At 41.3% G+C, this 20,604-nt stretch overlaps 1 protein-coding gene across 1 annotated transcript in view; it reads right to left on the reverse strand.

The window, feature by feature from the left end:
• LOC145356398 (voltage-dependent T-type calcium channel subunit alpha-1G-like) overlaps positions 1-20,604 on the reverse strand; it is a 313,384-nt gene that overhangs the window by 138,543 nt on the left and 154,237 nt on the right. Inside the window, exons 13-14 of the mRNA XM_080209098.1 lie at positions 12,151-12,219; positions 532-625 (exon numbers count right to left, since the gene is read on the reverse strand). Of these exons, the coding sequence (XP_080065224.1) occupies positions 532-625; positions 12,151-12,219 (163 nt within the window). The remainder of the gene's footprint in view (positions 1-531; positions 626-12,150; positions 12,220-20,604) is intronic.

Genomic DNA, 20,604 nt, shown 5'->3' on the forward strand with positions numbered 1-20,604 from the left:
AAAACTGTCTTTTATGGATGGCTATCAAAAAAATGTGGGTTTGCACAGCTGCCACTTTCCTCAGAGAAAAGAAGGCTGAGAGGAGATTTGATAAGAGGTATTCAATAGCTTGGAGGGTATGGACAGAGTAAATAGTGAGAAACTGCTCCCTCTCGTGAGTACATAAAGAACCAGAAGGCACAGATTCAATATAATTGGCAAAAACGGTAGAAATGATGTGAAAAAAATGTTTTCACTCAGAGGGCAATCAGAATCTGGAACGAACTTCCTGAGACGGTGGTGGAGTTGGTTTGATTGAGGTATTCGAAAGGGAATTGGATTGCTATCTGGAAAGAATGTGCAAGAATATGGGATAAGACAGAGGAGTGGGACTAGGTTGAATGATCTTTCAGAAAGCTAGTGCAGACTTGATGGGCTAAATGGTCTCCTTCTGCACTATCACGATTCTGTCATCATGTTTCATATACCCAAAGCACCCACTCAAATATCTGTCTCTACTTCAAACTTAATGGACAGAGCAGCTAAACTTACAGGTGGTGTTTTGAAGGTCCTTTTTGCTTCCACTGTCATCTTCAAGGCTCTGGCAAAAAAAATCGGCCTCGGAGTCTGACTTTGATATGTCTCCCTTGAGTGAAAACGAAATGGAGGCTTTAAGTTACAGACACAGAATGGTGCCAAATTCAGGCACAATCCCCTCATGTTCCCAGTCACTGTCAGTCATCATTGTTAAATTAAACTCTTAGAAGAAAATGCAATGTAATAAATGTGAATAAAATATTAAGGTCCTTACCTCGATTATTGGAAAAACATCTTTGAAAAAGGCGTTAAGTAGTTTGATTTTAATCTTTGAAATAGATTTTAACTTCAGCCGTGCAACAATTATTACAGCATGCTTATTGTGAGCAGCTCCTCATGCGGCACAAAGTGCTTCTTGTTAACCCCAAGATAATAACGCAACTTTAAAAAAATCTCCAGCGTCTATATTTTTCCTCTTTTGCACCACCTGGCTCTTTAGCTCTTCCAAAAAGCCAAGTGTCTCACACATTCTTCATCTGTCAGTGAGACAGGTTTATCATCATAAAGAATTCCATTTGAATGGCATCTTTCACAACCTCAGCAAGTCCCAAAGCACTTTTCAGCTGATTAAATACTTCTGCAAAGTGTAGTCACTGCTGCAATGGAGGAAACACAGCCAATTTGTGCACAGCAAGCTCCCACAAACAGCAATGTGATAATAACCAAATAACAAAGAACAAAGAACAAAGAAAAGTACAGCACAGGAACAGGCCCTTTGGCCCTCCAAGGCTGAACCGATCATGATGACTGCCTAGACTAAAACCGTATGAACTTACAGAGTCTGTATCCTTCCATTCCTGTCCTATTCATGTATTTGTCTAGTTGGCCCTGAAATGCCGCTATTGTATTGTATCTTATCCCACCACCTCCACGGACAGCACGTTCCAGACATTCATCACCCTCTGTGTAAAAAAAACCTCTGTCTCACACCTCTTTTCCCCACACCCCTTAAACCTATGTCCCCTAGTACTTGACTTTTCTACCCTCGGAAAGAGCATCTGACTATCCACTCTGTCAATGCCACTCATAATCTAGTAAATCTCTATCAGATAACTCCTCAACCTCCATCGTTCCATTGAGAACAAACCCAGTTTAAGCAACTCTCCTCATAGCTAATACCCGCCAGACCCGTCAACATTTTGGAAACCTCTTCTGTACCCTCTCCAAAGCATCCACATCCTTCTGGCAGTGTGGCGACTAGAATTGTACATAATATTCTAAATAAGGCCTAACTAAGATTCTGTACAGCTGCAGCATGACCTGCCAGTTTTTATATTCAATGTCTCGACCGATAAAGGCAAGCATGTAGTATGCTTTCTTAACCACCTTATTCAGCTGCGTTGCCATTCTGAGAGATCGCTGACATAAATGCTGAGATCTCTTTGCCTGTCAATACACCTAAGGGTTCTCCATTTACTGTATAATTTCAACATGCATTGGACCTTCCAAAATGCATTTTCTTCAGATTTAGCTCTATCAGAAAACTTCTCTGCCCAGTTCTCCAACCGGTTTATATCTTGCTATATCCTCTGACAATCCTCTTCACAATCTGCAACTCCATCAATTTTTGTGTTGTCTGCAAACTTACTAATCAGACCAGCTACATTTCCCACCAAATCATTTATATATATTACAAACAACAAAGGTCCCAGAACTGATCCCTGTGGAACATCGTTAGTCACAGCCTTCCATTCAGAAAAGTACCCCTCTACTGCTACCCTCTGTCTTCTATGGCCAAACCAGTTCTGTATCCATTTTATAACCTTTCATTAATGTTTGTTGAATGATATATATTGTTCAGAAATCTCAGTCCTTCTGCACCATGGAATCTTTTACAACCAGTAGGACAGTCAGTTTAACATCCTGTCAGGAAGCTTGCACTCCCTCAGTACTGCTCTAAATAGTAAGCCTGGATTTTATACTTGAATCTCTGTTCTGAGACTTGAACCCACAAGCTTCTGACGTAGCTTGGGAGAGAATGCCACCCATTGAAGCACAACAGATAGCTTATTTATCAGTTCGGCAAAATTCCGGTTGAAGAGCAAACATCTTGCACAATATCAACCCACTATTACCTTTTTTTTCATTTTATTTGATCCTTACTATCAATTGTAGCATCTTGACTCACACTTTTTCTCAGGTTGAGTTTATTGTCAGTTAGGGATTATCTCAGTGGAGTAACAGCTTTTCAAATAGCTTTTTTGAAAATGACCACAATGGAATTAAATGTCTGCATTAAATGTTTCCACATTTTGTAAAGATTACTGTTGTCTCCTCCACCCGTGCCACTTAACTATTTAAGTGATCTTGAGTCACGCGTACTGACACTAGGGGTGGGGACCATAATGTGACTTTCTAACTGTTGCCACTCAGCAAGAAATCTCACATTAACAGGGCTTGTTGAATGATGTTAGATCTTCCCTCTCCTCTCTCCTGGTGCTACACCACCTTTCTCCTGAGCTGTTCATTTTCCATACTTGCATCTCCTTGTCTTAATAACTTCTTCTTCTAGCATCACAATTTAGTGCGCCTTCTAGCAGATGTTACTTCTGGCACAACCATCTCAAAGATGCCTGGCAAAATGAGCAGCTTTCCACCCATATAGTGAGCCAGCACAGGACCCCTCTCCCCGACCCCCACTAGTCAGTAGTTTGAGTGAAAAGCATTTGCACTGATCATCCATTGAGCAGGTAATGTTGGGAGAGCCAGCTAATCAGCCTATAACCACAGCAGTGTGGAATAAACTTTGGAACCATTGTGGCATTTTGTGTTTACATTCATTGTGATCTGCACCTCAGAAAATATAAAACAAAAACAGAATTTTGTTGAGAAGGCAGAGTTTATAGTGCTTCCCTGTATCTTGGCTAACATAAAAATGAAGATCTTCATGTATGCCTTTCATGACCTCAGGACTTCACAAAGTGTTTTAAAGTGTAGCCATTGTTGTAATGTGGGAAATATGGCACCCAAGTTGCACACAGTTACAATCTCCCAAAAAGCGATGTGATAATAACCTGTTTTAGAGAAATTGCTTGAGGAATAAATATTGAACAGGACACTGGGTACTTCCCCCCTGTCCCTCACTATTTATTCTTGAAACAGTGCAGAGAACTTTTACACCCACTTGACAGATAGAGGAGGCTTCAGTTTAACATCTCACCTAAAAGGCAAAACCTCCAACAGTGCAGTTCTCCCTCAACAGTGCACCGGTGTCAAACTTGATTTTTTGTATACTAGTCTCTGCAGTGGGATGTGAGCCTATAATCTTCCGTTTGTGAAGTGGGGGCTTCCAACAGAGCTATAGCTGACATCCCATGATCAAATGGTAATGGATAGATGCTTTAAAAATGGTTGGATTCAGCTTTATATCAGAGTATATACTGAGGATAAAACTACAGAAAGAATCCATGCTGTTTAAATCGGAACACTAAGGCTTGAATAAGAATTAATCTGCTCCATCACTCACTTGCACTCATTATATATCAAAGGATGGACTTTCCAGGTCCTCACACAGAGCGAGGAAGTTTCAGACTGCATGCACATCGCAGCATAGCAGCTTGGCTTCATGCTATCTTTCCCATCCGCACTCACTTTGCATCCTATCATGCTGTAAAGCTAGATAACAACACCTTGAAATGGGAAATATTTTACACTTTTTCTTTTGTATACTTCTATTGACTGAAGCTCTGGAAATATACACAGGAGCGCTAGTGTCAGAATGTGAGCTGTAAAGGTGCAGTGAGCTTTCCAGCCACCTCATCACCAAACTCACCACTCACACTCTTTAGATCCCATTGTAACCGACTCTATTGTCAGATCATTAACAGTTAAATAAGGGGGGAGATATGTGTCATTGAGAAAATGTTCTTTTAATCAAAATATCACCTTTAGTTTTGACACTTATCAAATCATTACAATGATAGAGTATAGATAATACCATTGACCTCGACCAAGGAGTGGATCTCTCTGTGCACTCATCACTTTTTATAAAGGATAGGCATCAATGAATCCAAAATGCCAGTGGATTTGGGCCCAAAATAACCAAATTCAATTCCTCTGGGGTCTCAGTTTGAGGTATTGCGTAATTTAACCAACAAACATTGCAACCAATGATCTATTGCTTGCTTCTCCAATGGACCAGGTTTACTTATGGACTGATTTAGTTCATGTTGCAAAAAAATCTTCATTTGCCAATCTGCATCCCTTGTGGAGCATGTTGTACAGGGTTGGCTCCAGATTTGAGGCTTAATTGTGAATTCAGGCTAACACCTTAGATAGTTGTGAATGCTGACCCACGTCCTTTGTGCCTCTCTGCCAAGCAAAATTGTAATTTCTTCACGGACAATAAATATCATATGGCTGCTTGTTGTAATAATTGTTGCATCAGTAATTAAGCTTTAAAAGACATGAGGGGGTGGGGGAGGTTGTGACTTTTGGTCGATTGTGATCTAAACATGAGGGCAAGCAAAGAGATGTAGGATTTCAGGCCCAGAGACCAACAAGAGCTGCGACAGAATAAAGTAGCAAACCAGAAAGTGACAGACACCCAAGAGCGCCAAGAATCTCTCTATGTCTATTGTGCAACAACACCACGGCAGCAACAAGCCAACATCCCAGTCATCATCAGCCTATCATCTATATTCAGCTGGCAAGCAGACAAGGAATGCACTAGGTCTAAATTATTTACCTGAGGTTTTTGTTCCTGGTTGACTTTCTGAACAAAAACAAAAGAGTTCATGAAAGAAAATTTCAGTTCATTCCAGGAAAACTATTTCTGTAAGATAACTGCTTGTTCCTTTATGTTCTATATGACTTGAAAGGTATGCACAGGAAATGTGAGTACTCGGAGAAGGCTGTGTCGAGTCGGCAGAACCCTGCTGTGGTCCAGGAAGAAGAAGAAATGGGACAAAAGCATGATGGGTACAGGACACAAGTGTCAATTGGTCAGGAATGGGGAAATGAGAGAATCAAACTGTTCCCTACACTGTTCATGCAACTTGAGTTTTCCAAAACATACTCCAAATGTCTCTACGTTCTCTCTCAGCTCATTTCAATTGATGCCTCTTGGACTAAAATGTGTAAGACAATTACTTAGTCAACCTTGGTGATTGAGTTAAATGTGATTAATCTGAATACTTTGAGCCAGACCTCTATACTTGATACTTCCTTCTTTTCTTTTGGAGTTACCTGTGATTATGGAGGACCTCAAGCCACCTAATGACCACAAATATCTAGGACATGATGGACAGGAAAGAGTGCAACAAATGTACAAACAATCTGTATCGCTTCAGGTATTTTTGTAATCATTGGCCAATAAGATCATTTTGTAAGTCATGAAGAAAAGAATGAAGTATTCTTGGTGACTGACAATCATTCAGGTGGCTAAGGCGACGTTATTCTTTGTTGTGGAAGGAAGGGCTGGTTTGAATAATGCCACCTACACTAATAGGTCAGGAGAAATGTTTACTACAATCCAGAATTCTCCCTTGATACCTTTTTTCCAATCGTGTTGTACAGTTTGGAACATCCTGCACTACCCTCTGACTTGCCATCTGCTTTGAAATGCCAGTTTTGTTTCATAGCCTGTTGTAAAATGACCTGGGCAATTTATGACTACATAAAAAAAATCCTTTCTCTTCCATCTAATTTCTTACTTGTCCTCTGTTCTCTCTTGGGTAAAGCAGTAGGAATGGAGCGCATACTGTGTAGCCAAAATGTGCCTATTAACACATTGGAATAAAATAAGAATGTTTCTCAGCGTGCATTTCAGTAACAACTGTGAGGACTATCTTCACACTGCTAGCTTGAAAGCAAGGCCAATTGCAAGGTCTTATTGCAAGATGAAACAGAAGGTGATCCAATAGCAAACAGATCCACAATTCCTCTGGACACTGTGGTATTTGTTAAAAATTAGAAACATTATCTTTCCACTGTTCACATCGGCAGGATTTTCCCGTCCCACTGCAGTGAATGGAGATTTACCGCCAAATTCTCCCACCTCGCTACACTGGGAGCATAGCGTGAACAGGTGGTAAGATCATGCCCCATTATCCTAAATGAGAAAGAACTGCAGGGAAGCCTATCCCTGACAGAGTGCTAGGAGCAGTTATCAGGAATAGAATTCTAAAATCGACTTTGATCTTTTCAATTCATAAATGTGCAGCAAGGAATACATTCAAAACAATTACTGATGTCGGGCTTCATACTCCTTGGAGTTTCATTTGGAACTTCAAGATCAGGTGTCAATGAACTAGAGCAGTGCCATCAATCACATCTGGGCTCCTCCGTGATTGCATATAGACAAGCAGTCTGGCAACACAGAGGCAGTGGAGAGGTCAAGAGATATTTGGTGAGATGGGAGTGTGGTGGGGGGAGATGGTGGAGGTGTTATGATTGCCTGGGTCAAGGAAAGGAACATTGACTTTAAAAGATTTGAAACACAGAAAAGCTGAGGGCCAGAAAAGACTCTTCCATGTTCCAAAGAAGAGTCCTATTGGACTTAAAACGTTGGCCAGAATTTTCCGTCTGTTTTTGTCAGTGGGATCTCCTGGCCCTGCCAATGGTAACCCCCCACTGCAGGTTTCTGGACAGTGGGGGGTGCATAAAATGGGAAATGTTGCTAACAGCGGTGGGATCTTCTGGCCTATGGTGGGCTGCTTCTGCTGCCGTGGGACATGCCACAGGGACGTGGAAAATCCGCCTGTTAATTCTGCATTTCTCTTTCCACAGATGTTGCTAGACTTGTTCAGCTTTTCCATCATTCTGCTTTTCTGTCAGAAAAAGACTGTTGGTCCATGTAATCCTGTTATAACTGATGATATCTTGTCCATTTCAATGTTAAACTTAGGTTTGTCCCCAGAACTTTCTTGATAGACTATTCTAAAAACTGATACCTTCAGAGAAATAATGCTTTTAATGTCCTTTTTTTGAAATAAACTGTTCTTAGGATGTGAACATCACTGGCAAGGCTACCTCTTGTTGTCCAAATGTTTATATTCCTATTCCATACCAATTTCAATAAACCACCAATTCTGTGAATTTAAGGAATACTTTCTTTGAGAATAATATACAAAGCTCTTCACAATCAGATAAAAATGGGGGCTGAGGGATGACTATAAACTGGGCCAAAGTGGGGGGCTTCAAGGGATGTCTTAAAGGAGGAGCAGATGATGTGGAAAGGTCTAGGGAGGGAATTCCTGAGCATAAGGCTGAGGTGGCTGAGGGCACAAGTGCCAATGCTGAGCAAAGGGAGAGGGGGTTCAGAGTCAGTCTAGAATGAGGAGAAGAGAGAGACCTAGGGAGTGTAAAAGGGTGGATGAGGTTCTAGAGGTAGGAAGGGAAAGGCCGTTAAAGGATCAAATATAATGCAGAGAATTTTATATTTCAGGGGTTAGGAAATTGCAAGCCTATTTGAGTTGACAGGGACAGGGATGGTGTACAAGTCTGATTTGTTGTGAGATAGGGAATGGGAATCAGACTTTTAGTTAAGCTGAGGTTTATAGAGGGTAGAGGATGTGAGGGGAGAGGGTTAAGAGATCACTGGAACCATCAAGCTTGTCAGTACCGAAAGCATAGCTGAGGTTTTTGGCAGCAGACTGACTGAGGCAGGGATAGAAATTTGCCTTGTTATGAAGGTGGAAATAATCTTTGTGATGGATACATAGGGGTTTGGCAGTTCAATTTATGGTTGAAAATGTGTTGAAAGTGCATAGTCTAGTTCAGTCTAAGACCGTGGCTATGGTAAGGGATTGTAACACATGGTGAAGGTACTGAGTTTATGGTGGGGCCTTCTGTCCTCCCCATATTTAACTTGAAGAAATTGTGGATTTTTCAGTGACTGGAGGTAGAATGAGCAGTCTGACAGCTCAGCGGTGTCGGGATGGGTGGAGCAGCATGTTCCAGCAAGGTCATGGAAGGCTGACCCTATGCCTGTGGATGCCATCTCAAAGGGGCTACATGTAGACAAAGAAAATGATGGGGCCAAGGATAGATGCTGGGCAACCCTGCAGACTCTCCAAGCTCATTTATTCAGATTGGCTGTCAAGCAGTACTGTCCCATTTGTGTGAAAATCAGCAAATGTCGCACTTTTTACATCAAAGGAGATGGAAACCAGATCTTGATGAATACAGACCAATCTCTCACCCGCCAGTTGTGCCAACTTTCATAGGAACCATTCTGTCTATAAAACTTTCAATCGTAACAATCTGTTCACATTCACCAATCTGGTGCAGACATGTTTAAGCTGGTAGAACGGAAAGGGATTTTTTTTTTTGGAGTCCAACGTAAAGTCAAAGCTTCAGCCTTCAGCATTCCTAGAACCTCTGAGAAAATATAGTATCACAGTCTCAGTGGTAAGCTTGTCAGCATCTAGTGAACTGTTGAACTGGGTGCAGCACTTCTCCAGAAGATCCAAACTTAGATTTGTTATTTGATCAGAAAGGTCGCATCAGGGTGATTAGGTAAATGGACCCATTCGAACAAACTCTGTTTCTCATTGTCATTAATAACATGACATTACTCTTTCTGAGAAAAGCTGTTTCTATAGAATACTTAATTTTTTAATTTAGAGACAAGCGCTAACCGAAATAAGGCAGAGATGGACAGAAGGTGGAAAAACGAAGTATTACTTTTGGCACTGAGATTAAGTCACTCAGCTTTTAGAAAGATTGGTTACAATTTGTCACTTTTTACTAAATAGAAATTACACCAACAAACAGGTCATTTGATCCAATTCGTTTATCCAGTGCCTATAGTCCACCCTAAGCTCATCCTATTTCACCATCAGATCCTTTTGTTATTTTCTCCCTCCTGTACTTTTCTAATTTCCCTTCACATTTTCACCAGAGTGGCCTCTGCACATGGCGGAGACAATACTGGACACTGAGATGCCCACCCAAGCTGGCATTGCTGAGCATTTGCATCATTCTGAGGCAGTCACAATTGAGTTGGGCTGATTCTGCAACCAGAATGCTAGATAAACATTCACTAAACAAAGCAAATCTTCTGTTGAGATCTTGAATCTGTGGTCAAAAGAAGTGCTACAGGGACAGTCTGAAGGATTCATTTACGAGCTTTGATATCAACTTCAGGTCCTGGGGGAGGCTCGCCCACTGGCCTCGTTTGAAAGCAAGTGTACGTCAGAGGCAGGGACAAAATGCAATTAGATAAAATCCCAATCTAAGAACTCATCCAAAACTCAATCATCTGCTGACCCTGTCCTGCTTGCAGCAGAACCTTCTAGGTGCACAGAGCTGCCTTAGCAGCCACCATCAGAACCCTATCGAACATCACAGATGACGAGTGCGGGCATCTTCGCCCTGGGAGGACGAACAAGAAGGAAAAGGAGTTTCCCCTGAAATGTATCCACACTATTCATCTCAACCAGTGTACATTGCTGTATGCCCACATTTTCCTTGAACGGAATGGCAACTCAACAGAGGGCAATTGAGAGACAACCACATTGCTGTGTGTTTGGAGTCAGACATAGGTCAGACCAGGTAAAGATAGCAGATTTCCTTCCTTAAAGGATATTAGTGAACATGATGGGTTTTTTAAATGACAAACTTTGATAGCTTAATGGTCACCATTACAGAGTCTGGCTTTATAATTCCAGATTATTTTTTATTAATTGAATTTCAATTCTACTAGATGACACGGTGGAATTTGAACCCAGCATTAACCCGGGGCTCTGGATTACCACTGTGCCGCCATCTCCCCAGTTCTACAGATATAATATGATATGTTAATGGGGCAGAGCAAAGGGCACATTGCTTCATATTCAACTCTGAGCCAGGCTCTAGTCTCAGAGCTTGTGGTAAATCTGGTTCCTGCCACTTGATACGCTGATATAATTTATCTTTCTGTATTCCCTTTTATAAATGGACAGAGTCTGGAATCTAAAAACCAGAGTGTCTAAAACTGGACAATTTTCATAAGTTGTTATGCTGAATTTTCATTTGTTCAGCTAGGTGCTGCATGGCATGGGTGACACAGTCGACTAGTTAGCCACACTGCAGAACAGTCTTTTCGGAAGTACCAAGAGACCCCTGACCCTACGCAAACTAGCTCGACCTGACCCAGCCTGAACTACTCGACCTGATACAGCCTGGGTCCCCCAACCTGAAAACTGGCAAGAACCAAAATCTGACATGGACTCAGTCCCAATGTTGCCAACTGTGAAACACAGAAACTGTGTTTGTGTTCACCCTTATATTGTCATCAGATACATCTACAAGAAATCACAAGTATCATAGGGACAGCATCTTAATAGAGCATAGGAAGAGCCATCGGTCATTCAGCCTCTTGACCCTAGTCTACCATTCAGTTAGATCTTGTCTGATTTGTGCCTTAATTTAATTTAGCTGGCTTAGCTTCCTATCGCTTGATACCCTTACCCTACAATCTGTCAATCTCAGCCTTGGAAGCTCCAATTTTCCCAGCAATCTAAGGAAAAGAATTCTATATTCCTGTGGTCCCTCCTCCTCAGAAAAATTTTTTTCCTAATCCCGCTCCTGAATGGAGGAAGTCTTGTGGAGCAGTGGGCAATGTTCCTCTCTCTGGACTAGAAATGCCAGGTTCGAGTCCCACACCAGGACCTGATGGCCAAAGAAGGCACATTCAAATGCAGCCGAACTGATTGAGTTTCAACCTGCAAAATCCGTCCAACACAAGCCAAAGACAGATGGTAAGAGCAGGAGAGATTTCTGGTCAGCCACAGTTGATGTGGAGCCGCACCCCTCAAGCTATCAACCGTTAGTGAAAGCCTAGCGATCTGTTCCAGGAAAAATCTTGCAATGGGAAAGCCTGCCTTGTGCACCCTCGGTGCGGGAACGAAACAACAACAACTCCTATTTCTAATTTTAAGATTATGCATCCTGGTTCTTGGTTCTCTACCAAACTGCAACCAGTTGTTTAATATTTCAAGCACCTTGATTAGATCACCCATTCCATTCTCAAAGGGACACATGCCAAGGTTATAAAACCAGTCCTCATAATTCAACACACAAAATTCTAGTTATTCTCTCTATTCTGTGTGCTAGAGGGAATAAAACTAACCATTTAAAATGGTTTTTGCCCTTGAAGTGGCCATCACAATGAATATTGAAACACTGATTCAAAAATCAGAGAACACAGCACCTTTCAGTCATTGATACTGATCTATTGATAAATATATTTCGGTTGCACATTCAAATCAAATTCAGAAATATGATCATTCAACCTCAAAGAAAAATACTTCTTTGACATTGATCCTTCGTTTGTCTAAGAAGAAAATCTCTCAAAGGAACCCTGCAAAGGGATCTGTCTTCAATGGAGAAAGAAAAGTCAATCCTCGGCTGGCTTCGCAGTCAGAGGAAATGACTAAGTGTTCACTCAGACCTATTAAAGGACTGTATACGAGAGGAAAAAAGTCAATAAGCAGACAAACACAATTCCTTGTCATAAAAGCAGCCCACAAGGTTGCCAAACTTTGCTTTCCCCCCCAGCCCGCTCCCCCCCACCGCACCCCCACCCATCTGTGCTGTTTTACTTTAGAAATGTCTCAGGTGCGTGATTCATGGTGAACAGTTACCTACCCCAGACGAGTCGACAGGCAGCTGAATACAGCTTAACTGCCCACTCGCGTCCTCCCGCTTCTGGACCTCCTGAAGTGAAACAAACACGGCGACGGCAGTGAGTGAGGTGACTGAAATAAGTTCAACTTAAATATTTCAGACACTTTGAAAGAAAAACATAGTTAATTGAAGAAGAAAAAAGGTTCAAAACAATCATTATTTGTTTCAAACATTTGCATGGAGGTTAGCAGCAGTCTGCATTACGCAATAATATCGTGGTAACTAATATTACTAATGCAGGATATATCATACTTGAACGAATGATACAACCAGATAGATTGTATATCTTATTATTGCCAGAAATTTGCAGGAATAAGCAACTTGAATATTTGGTTTCTTTCATGAACAAAATGATAATGATTTATTTTGGCCACCTTGTAATAGATGTCCAAGCCAGATTGATATAGACTTCTGGAATTCATTTGAAGTCAAAGCCAATGTGAGGCATATGGAACAAGATAAAATTCCCCCTTCTTTATTTGTTCTTGGAGCCATTATTTTGTAAGGGATACAGTAATGCCATCAAGGGCCTGTTACTTGCTGTCGTATTGACAGAGTTTCGTTTAGTTATCCTTGGAGTTTATTTCACTGCTTATCTGTGAGTGAAATTATTAAAACGCAGATTCATTGAATTCCCAGTGGAAGTGAATCTGCAGAACTAAGTGACATCAATTTGGCTTTAATTGACAGCAACCTCGCTCAGAGAGGTCATGGCTCAAGAGGCAAAAAAAATTGTACTGTTGCAGTGAGGTTATGTTGTCAGGACAGAGTAAGAATTCTGCATCTAACTGTTGACACTAGGTGACTGAAATGTTCCATTTGTTGAGTATAATTATCACTTAATGGGTGCAAATTCAAGAAAACAGTTTAAGAGGATGTTGGTAAGTGAATTAACTTCTGAAAAGCATTTCAAGAAATATCCAGTTGAAGACAGAAGAATTTTCCTGAATCTGATTACTTCTCTGATGAAATAAAACTACGTTACATCTATACTTATTGCCAAAATGAAAATCATCCTTAGAGGGCTCTACTGTATTTAAAAAAGGAATTCAGATGCCTCAATATTGCAATGTGGCTTGGTGTTACACTGATTGCTTAATGTACCATGAGCACCTAGAACAATTTATCAGCTGATTTGGAGAAATGGATAACCCAATTAAAATGCGGGAAGAACAATGAGTATCAATGAATGTTAATAACTCCTATCTTAGCACCAAATACATATATATGATTTCTGAGGTCAGGGTTAATATTCTACTAGATTAGTTACTGAAGACTGTAAACAATGATGTCTCTTCAAGAGAGCTGGAGATGTTGGCTGTCTGGTGGCAAATCGAAGTGCTGCAATTGCATTTTGAAATCTTACAGCAAATAAATTGAATGGAAGTGGTGCTGTAGGAAAGTGAGAGAGAAAAGGGAGAGTGAGAAAAAAGAGACAAAAGGAACCAATATAGAGAGGTGCTGTCAGTGATAACAACAACAACTTGCATCTTTACTATAATAAAGAACAAACTTCAGGGAACTATGACTTACAAAGCAAAAGACAGGGGATAGCAGTGACTGTGTGCAGAATATCTTCTAAAAAGAGATAGTGGAAGGGACATGTACGATGCAGTGCACAGGATAACAGAATCAAAACAAATGGCTTTTCTTCACCAGTGGTATAAGACAATATGGGATACTTCTGACAAGTTGACACTTATGCCCAAGGGTAACACTGTCAACAGTAACTGATTAGCTTTCCAGAGGACATCCAAAGCGCCTCACAGTGTACAAGTCAAGTAACTTAATTTACTCTGTGATAGCATACAAACAGCCAGTCACTTCACACACTATACATGGCACCTTCTGTTAAAGCAGCAAAGCCACCAACAAATACCAAACACTTGAGCAGAAACAACAGCCGTTGAAAGCTGAAAGCAGGATAGAAAGGAGAATCCACCTGTATTCCACACAGGATTTGTGCACCCAACATACAGAGGGTTCTCCCTCAAATTTCATGCAGCAGTCAAAGTAACTAACTTTCAGATTATTGCTTCTACCTAGCAGCCAGCATTGTTAGCAAAGCCATGCACTAAACATAACAAAGTGTTTCTGCAGTGTAAATCATTGGCAATCTGGAGAAATAAATGTAGCATAACTGTCAATTTGCTCAAGTGAAGAATTTTCAATGAAAAATGGAAATGGCTTGCATAAGGTGAGTGACCCAAAATTACACTGTAACAATCACTTCCAATGCACAGAGTTTCCCAGCACTCTGGCAAGAACCATCTTACTGTATACCTGAATAAATACTTCGGGTGAAATAATGCTTTTTGGAACAGTTGAACATCTCCCCAAGTCAATGTTGGACAACTTCGATCATACTAGTACAATATAACTTTCTGGAGGTACAGACATGAATCGGTAATCGTGGAAGATTATTATAGCTCTGTCTTGTTGGTTGCTCCAACTCAATTCAAATGAAACAGTGACCACCATTGGTGACTTACATTCAGGTAAAGCTAATCAACTGGGTCTTCTCTTATTAACAAGAAGCTAACAGCTTTCTGAGATTTGCAAAACTCATTTTCATTGGCATTATTGGTAACTAATAACTATGGTCACAGATATACAGATAGCAAATATAAAAGTGATTACCAATGGGTGGTAAAAGGCTGGGAGTGAAAGATTTCAGGTGTAGATTAAAATGGTTCTTGTCAAGAGAATGGACTGATTCTGCTTTGTGTAATATGTTCTGGAAATGCTTGTCAACACCAGAATGCATTTAGAGTAAACCTGTAGCTGTGATCTCAGAGCGCATGAACTCTCTTGGTCGACAACATTTCACATCAGCGATACTATGCATTGATTAACTCACTGCTGCAACATGTTGGAAGCAAAATTAAACCTCTCTGGTAGGATTCAAACAGTACATGTTATGAAAAAAAGTACCAGATACTAGGTAGTGGCCTCAAGGCTGTTATTCAGTCCTGGTTTCAGGTTTTGGGCCATCCGTTTCCATTCATCTCATACAGATTCTCATCAGAATGCCTTAATTAGATTATAAACCCACGATTATTCCCAGGTATTTACCACTCTATATTACTGTTAACATGCTCTATCATTACTAATTAGACCACATCAATTTTATTCTCCTTTTACCTATTTGCAGATTACAAACGGGTGATTTAGAAAGCCAGTTGTTTTGAACAGACAGATTATAATTTGGTCACATAAAAGGCTAGAGTTCAGTGGTTATGATTAATTACATATTTAAAACATTTCTTGTTGTTGCTGGTGTAGCTCTATTTCTTTCTTGACTTTCAGCGCTCTTGTCCTGCTCCAATGCTACATTTAATATTGTAATTCCACCACAGAAAACTGCTCCACGACAGCCAACAGGCACCCCAGCATGTATGGTGGTCAATGTCACTGCCCCACCCCCAGCTACCACACCCTCTGTAGATTTATCATCTGCTTGGGAAGGAGCCAACAGTAAGTGGTCCATGTAAAAGCCCAGGCATGAACTGACCACTTAATGACCAAATTTTAATATCAGATGTGACTGAAGTGGTAGGGAGCTGAATAATTTTCTCTTGGGATAACATGAACATCTTCTGCTAGCAATAGCACTGAGAATGGGCAAGCCTCACTTTTGGGTTGCCTTAACCAGGAATGAGGCAAATAGGAGAAATTTTTGTCTTGCACAGAACAGCATGTCACCATAGAAAAATTTAAACACATTATTGGGTATATTGCCTACCCCTCCCATGACCAGATCTCAAAATGATTCTAACTCACTTTGTGATCAGCTGGGTGTGGAGCTATTTTCCTATTGTCAGAACCTGCTCAGAGATCATGGCTAAAAGCCTCTAACCTTGATGGTGGCTGGGATTCTCCAGTGCTGCTGCAGTGAATGAAGTTTTGGCCTGGCAGTGGGGTGGGTACGGACAAGATTGGAGAATCACTGGCAGCAATTGCGCCAACTTTGAAATAAGCCAGATCCAGTCAATGCTTTGCAATGATCATTTTCTTAACCTGAGGAGAATGGCAATGTTTCTTGAGTTAAGATTTGTTTAAAAAAAGTGAGGTTGGTGTGGTTGTCCATTCCTGCACCTCTTTTAAAATTGCCCCATTTAGTTCCTACTGCCTCAAACCATTTTCCTTACTTCAAACTGGCATTGTCCCAGGCCATGTTAGGAATAAGAGAATGTGACAAAACTGGCTGGCAAAGTCCACTGTATTACTGACATTCTATCTTTTTGACAATTCTGTAAACCCCTCCCCCACTGAGGTTGGTGCCCAGGAGAGGTGCTTAGGGCACCTTAACACCAAGGAGAGCTATTTTTAATTTAATCAAAAACACAAGAACTTAAGAGTGCAATGAGTCGCTGAAATGCCAATAATAACGTAAGACAAGACAGACGTATTCCAACAACATTTGAAAAGTTTTCAACCAAAATGTTAATTGCATGAAAGTTTCTCATGAGCATAATTTTAATGAAAGTTTAAAAAAAAACCTGCCAGTTAATGACCATTAAAATGGATCTGATAGAGCAAGGTCAGAAGCCCCTGGAGCTGCAGGTTGTAGACCTCTGTGCCTAGGGCAAGAGAGTGGAACTGGATAGCTATAGTCTGATTTTAACGCTACTTCCAATCATTTGTAACCAACATATCCAGCTTAAACCCACAGCCAAAAACTAATTATTCGAGGTGAATAGTCCTATCAAAAGTGGACGGTTGCCTGATAATGTGAAATACTCAAAAATTGATGTGTCCTAATGTAGCAGATTGCAGTCCTAACCACCAGAGTTTTGGTTATTCTTCATTAGAGTGCCACTGATTCAGGAACATTCATGGGCTACCTTTGAAAAAGAAGTAGAAACACCGGCATCGATTGCTTTATCTTTAAGGCATTGGAATTTTCAGCTGTATCAATGTTAATAAAAATCTGTTGCCTTTCAAAAATCATTTTTGAAACCTGATTTTGGCATTCAGAGTTAGTGAGGCCGTGAACCAAAGCCAGATCCAATCTGTCTCAGCATCATTGAACCATTCTTGCAGATTAAAGGAAATCAGCGCTCGACAGCAGGGGTTTGTTTTGATCATTTTCTCTCCTCAGGTAGCACACTTTGGGTATGATCCCATATCTCCCAAGTCTCAGGCAAGTAGCAGCAGCCTAGACAGTCGCCTATTCAAACAGCCCAACATGTGACAGCCACTCTATGACAATCAAAAGCTTTCTTAAGAGCTGCATATAGTGGAAGCTCGGAGTCCCAGTCAGAATGGAGATGATTGGTTTAGTCCCTCCTCGGTCAGGCCTGGAGCCGACGCTGATATAAGTGACTGGGTTTAATTTTCCAGGCTGGATTTGTGGTATGTAACTATCCTCCACTCATTGCTGAATAAATAGGGTTGTTTCCATAAAATAGACTCTGTTTGCTGTATCATAGCTCACACTTGCCTCAACCCCAACTCACTGGCTAGCACAGTAGCACCAAGACTCAGTATTGTATATTGTTGCATTACCTGTAAATATCTGTAGCTAGGAATTAATTATTATGTCCTGATCAGTTGGGCCAGTGGGCTGAAGGATGGCAGATGGAGTTTAATTTAGATAAATGTGAGGTGATGTATTTTGGTCGATCGAATTGGGACAGGACCAACTCACTTAATGGTAGGGCATTGGGAAGAGTTATAGAACAAAGAGATCTAGGGGTACAGGTTCATAGTTCCTTGGAGGTAGAGTCAGAGGTGGACAGGGTGGTAAAGAAGGCATTCGGCATGCTTGGTTTCATTGGTCAGTACAGAAATTGGATGTCTTATTGAAGGTGTACCAGACTTTGGTAAGGCCACACTTGGAATACTCTATACAGTTCTGGTCACCTTATATTGAAAGGACATTATTAACCTAGAAATAGTGCAAAAAAGATGTACTAGGATGCAACTGGGACTTGATGGTTTTAGTTATAATGACAGGCTGGATAAACTGGAGCGTAGGAGGCTCAGGAATGATCTTACAGAGGTCTATAAAATAACGAGGGGCACAGATCAGCTAGATAGTCAACATCTTTTCCCAAAAGTAGGAGAGTCTAAAACTGAAGGGCATTTGTTTAACCATAGAGTACCTACAGTGCAGGAGGAGGCCATTCGGTCCATCAAGCCTGCACCAACCACAATCCCACCCTGGCCCTAACTCCCGCAATCCCACACATTTACCCTGCTAATCTCCGACAATAGGGTCAATTTAGCATTGCCAATCAACCTAACCCATCTTTGGAGGAAACCGGAGCACCCGGAGGAAACCCACACAAACACGGGGAGAAAGTGCAAACTCCACACAGACAGTGACCCGAGGCCACAATTGAACCTGGGTCCCTGTACTGTGAGCAGTGCTAATCAACTAAGACTTTAAGGTGAGAGGGGAGAGAAACAAAAGGGTCCAGAAGGGCAGTTTTTTTTCCCACACAGGAGGTGATGAGTGACTGGAATGAGATGCCAGAGGCACTGATAGAGGTGGTACAATTTTATCTTTTAAAAAGCATTTAGATAGTTACATGGGTATGATGGGTATAGAGGGATATGGGCCAAACGCAGGCAACTGGGACTAGTGGTAAATTGGTGGTAAAAAATTGGGCAGCATGGACAAGTTGGACCGAAGGGCCTGTTTCCATGCTGTAAACCTCCATGACTCTATGACTATGACTGTGTAAGCATTCTATGGGACTATATATCGCTGCTGCACTAGAGATAGACATGACGTTTAACAGAACCAGTTCAAACTGTCCTCCTTGTGTGCAAGGCAGCATGGCAAGTTAAACAGAAAAGGCAAAATTTTACGTGCTTGTCCCAAAGCCGTAAAGTCCCACCCGAGGTCAATGGGATCTTTCCATTGCCTGCCCCAATGCCCATGGTGGGCAGGGCAGTAAAATTCTGGCCAAGGAGTTCTCATCTTTCCAAGTTTAACATTTAAAGCTTATTACCTTGAAATACATGTACGCTAGTCCCTTAAGGTAGCAGAACAGGTAGATAAAGCGATTAAAAAGACGCATGGTACACTTGCCTTTATTAGCCAAAGCATAGAGTTTAAAAGCAGGGAGGTTATGCTGGAACTCTATAAAACATTTGTGAGGCCACAGTGAGATTTTTGCACACAGTCCTGGAATCCACATTATAGGAGGGATGTGATAGCACTGGAAAGGGCGCAGAGGAGATTTATCAGGATGTTGCCTGGGCTGGAGAGTTTTAGTTATGAAGAGAGGTTGGATAGACTGAGGTTGTTTTCCTTGGAGCAGAGGAGACTGAAGAGGGACATGGTTGAGGTGTATAAAATTATGAGGGGCATAGAGTGAACAGGGAGAAACTTTTCCCCGTGGTGGAAGGATTAATGATCAAGAGACATAAATTTAAGATAAGGGACAGGCGGTTTAGAGGGAATGTGAGGAAAACTTTTTTCACCCAAACGATGGTGGGAATCTGGAACTCACTGCCTGAAAGGTTTGTAGAGGTTGAAACCCTCACAATAATTTAGATGTGCACTTGTGATACTAAGGCACATAGGGCTATGGTCCAAGTGTTGGAAAATGAGATTAGAATAGTTCGATGGTTTGTTTTTAATTGGCACAGATGTGATGGGCTGAAGAGCCTTTTTCTGTGCTGCAAACCTCTATGACTCTATAAAAGGCAACAAGAACATATAACACCTGCTCTGGTTCTGACCTGTACCCTACCTGCTAGCTGGGATTCAGTGGCTAGTATTCGAGTGACAATTCCTAGAATCATAAAATCCCGACAGTATAGAAGGAGGCCACTCAGCTCATCAAACCTGCAACAACACCAATCCCACCCAGGCCCTATTCAGGTAAGTAAACATATTAACCCTGCTAATCCCCCTGACACTTGCGGGCAATTTCGCATAGCCAATCCATTTAACCCGCACATCTTTGGGCTATGGGAGGAAACTGGAGTACCCGGAGGAAACCTACGCAGACACGGGGAGAATGTGCAAATTCCAAACAGACAGTCACCCAAAACTGGAATTGAACCTGGGTCCCTGACGCTGTGAGGCAGCAATACTAACCACTCTGCCACCATGTCACTCTTTCCCTCCTTATCCTAGCAGTCCCCTAGTCCAGAATGAAGATCAACTAGCCCAGAATGTGGATAAAACTTAGCACCTTCCCAATCATCCTGGCTTTGTTTTTTCCACTGGGGACAATTCAAATTTGCCAATTGAAAATGTTACGGGTTCTTGGAATACATGATTTCGTTACACAGGGTTATGTGACTGGATTTGGGGCACAGCAATGAAGACTAACCATCAATCAATGATTAAATAAAAGCACGGGAATTTAGAAATAGACTTCACAATCGGTTGACAATTCAAATCCAAAATCAACTCCATTAGAAAACCATTTCAAGACATTTTATCGG

The sequence above is a fragment of the Carcharhinus amblyrhynchos genome, chromosome 21, assembly GCF_965287045.1.
Source record: "Carcharhinus amblyrhynchos chromosome 21, sCarAmb.v2.hapA, whole genome shotgun sequence".
NCBI classification, from domain to species: Eukaryota; Metazoa; Chordata; class Chondrichthyes; order Carcharhiniformes; family Carcharhinidae; genus Carcharhinus; species Carcharhinus amblyrhynchos.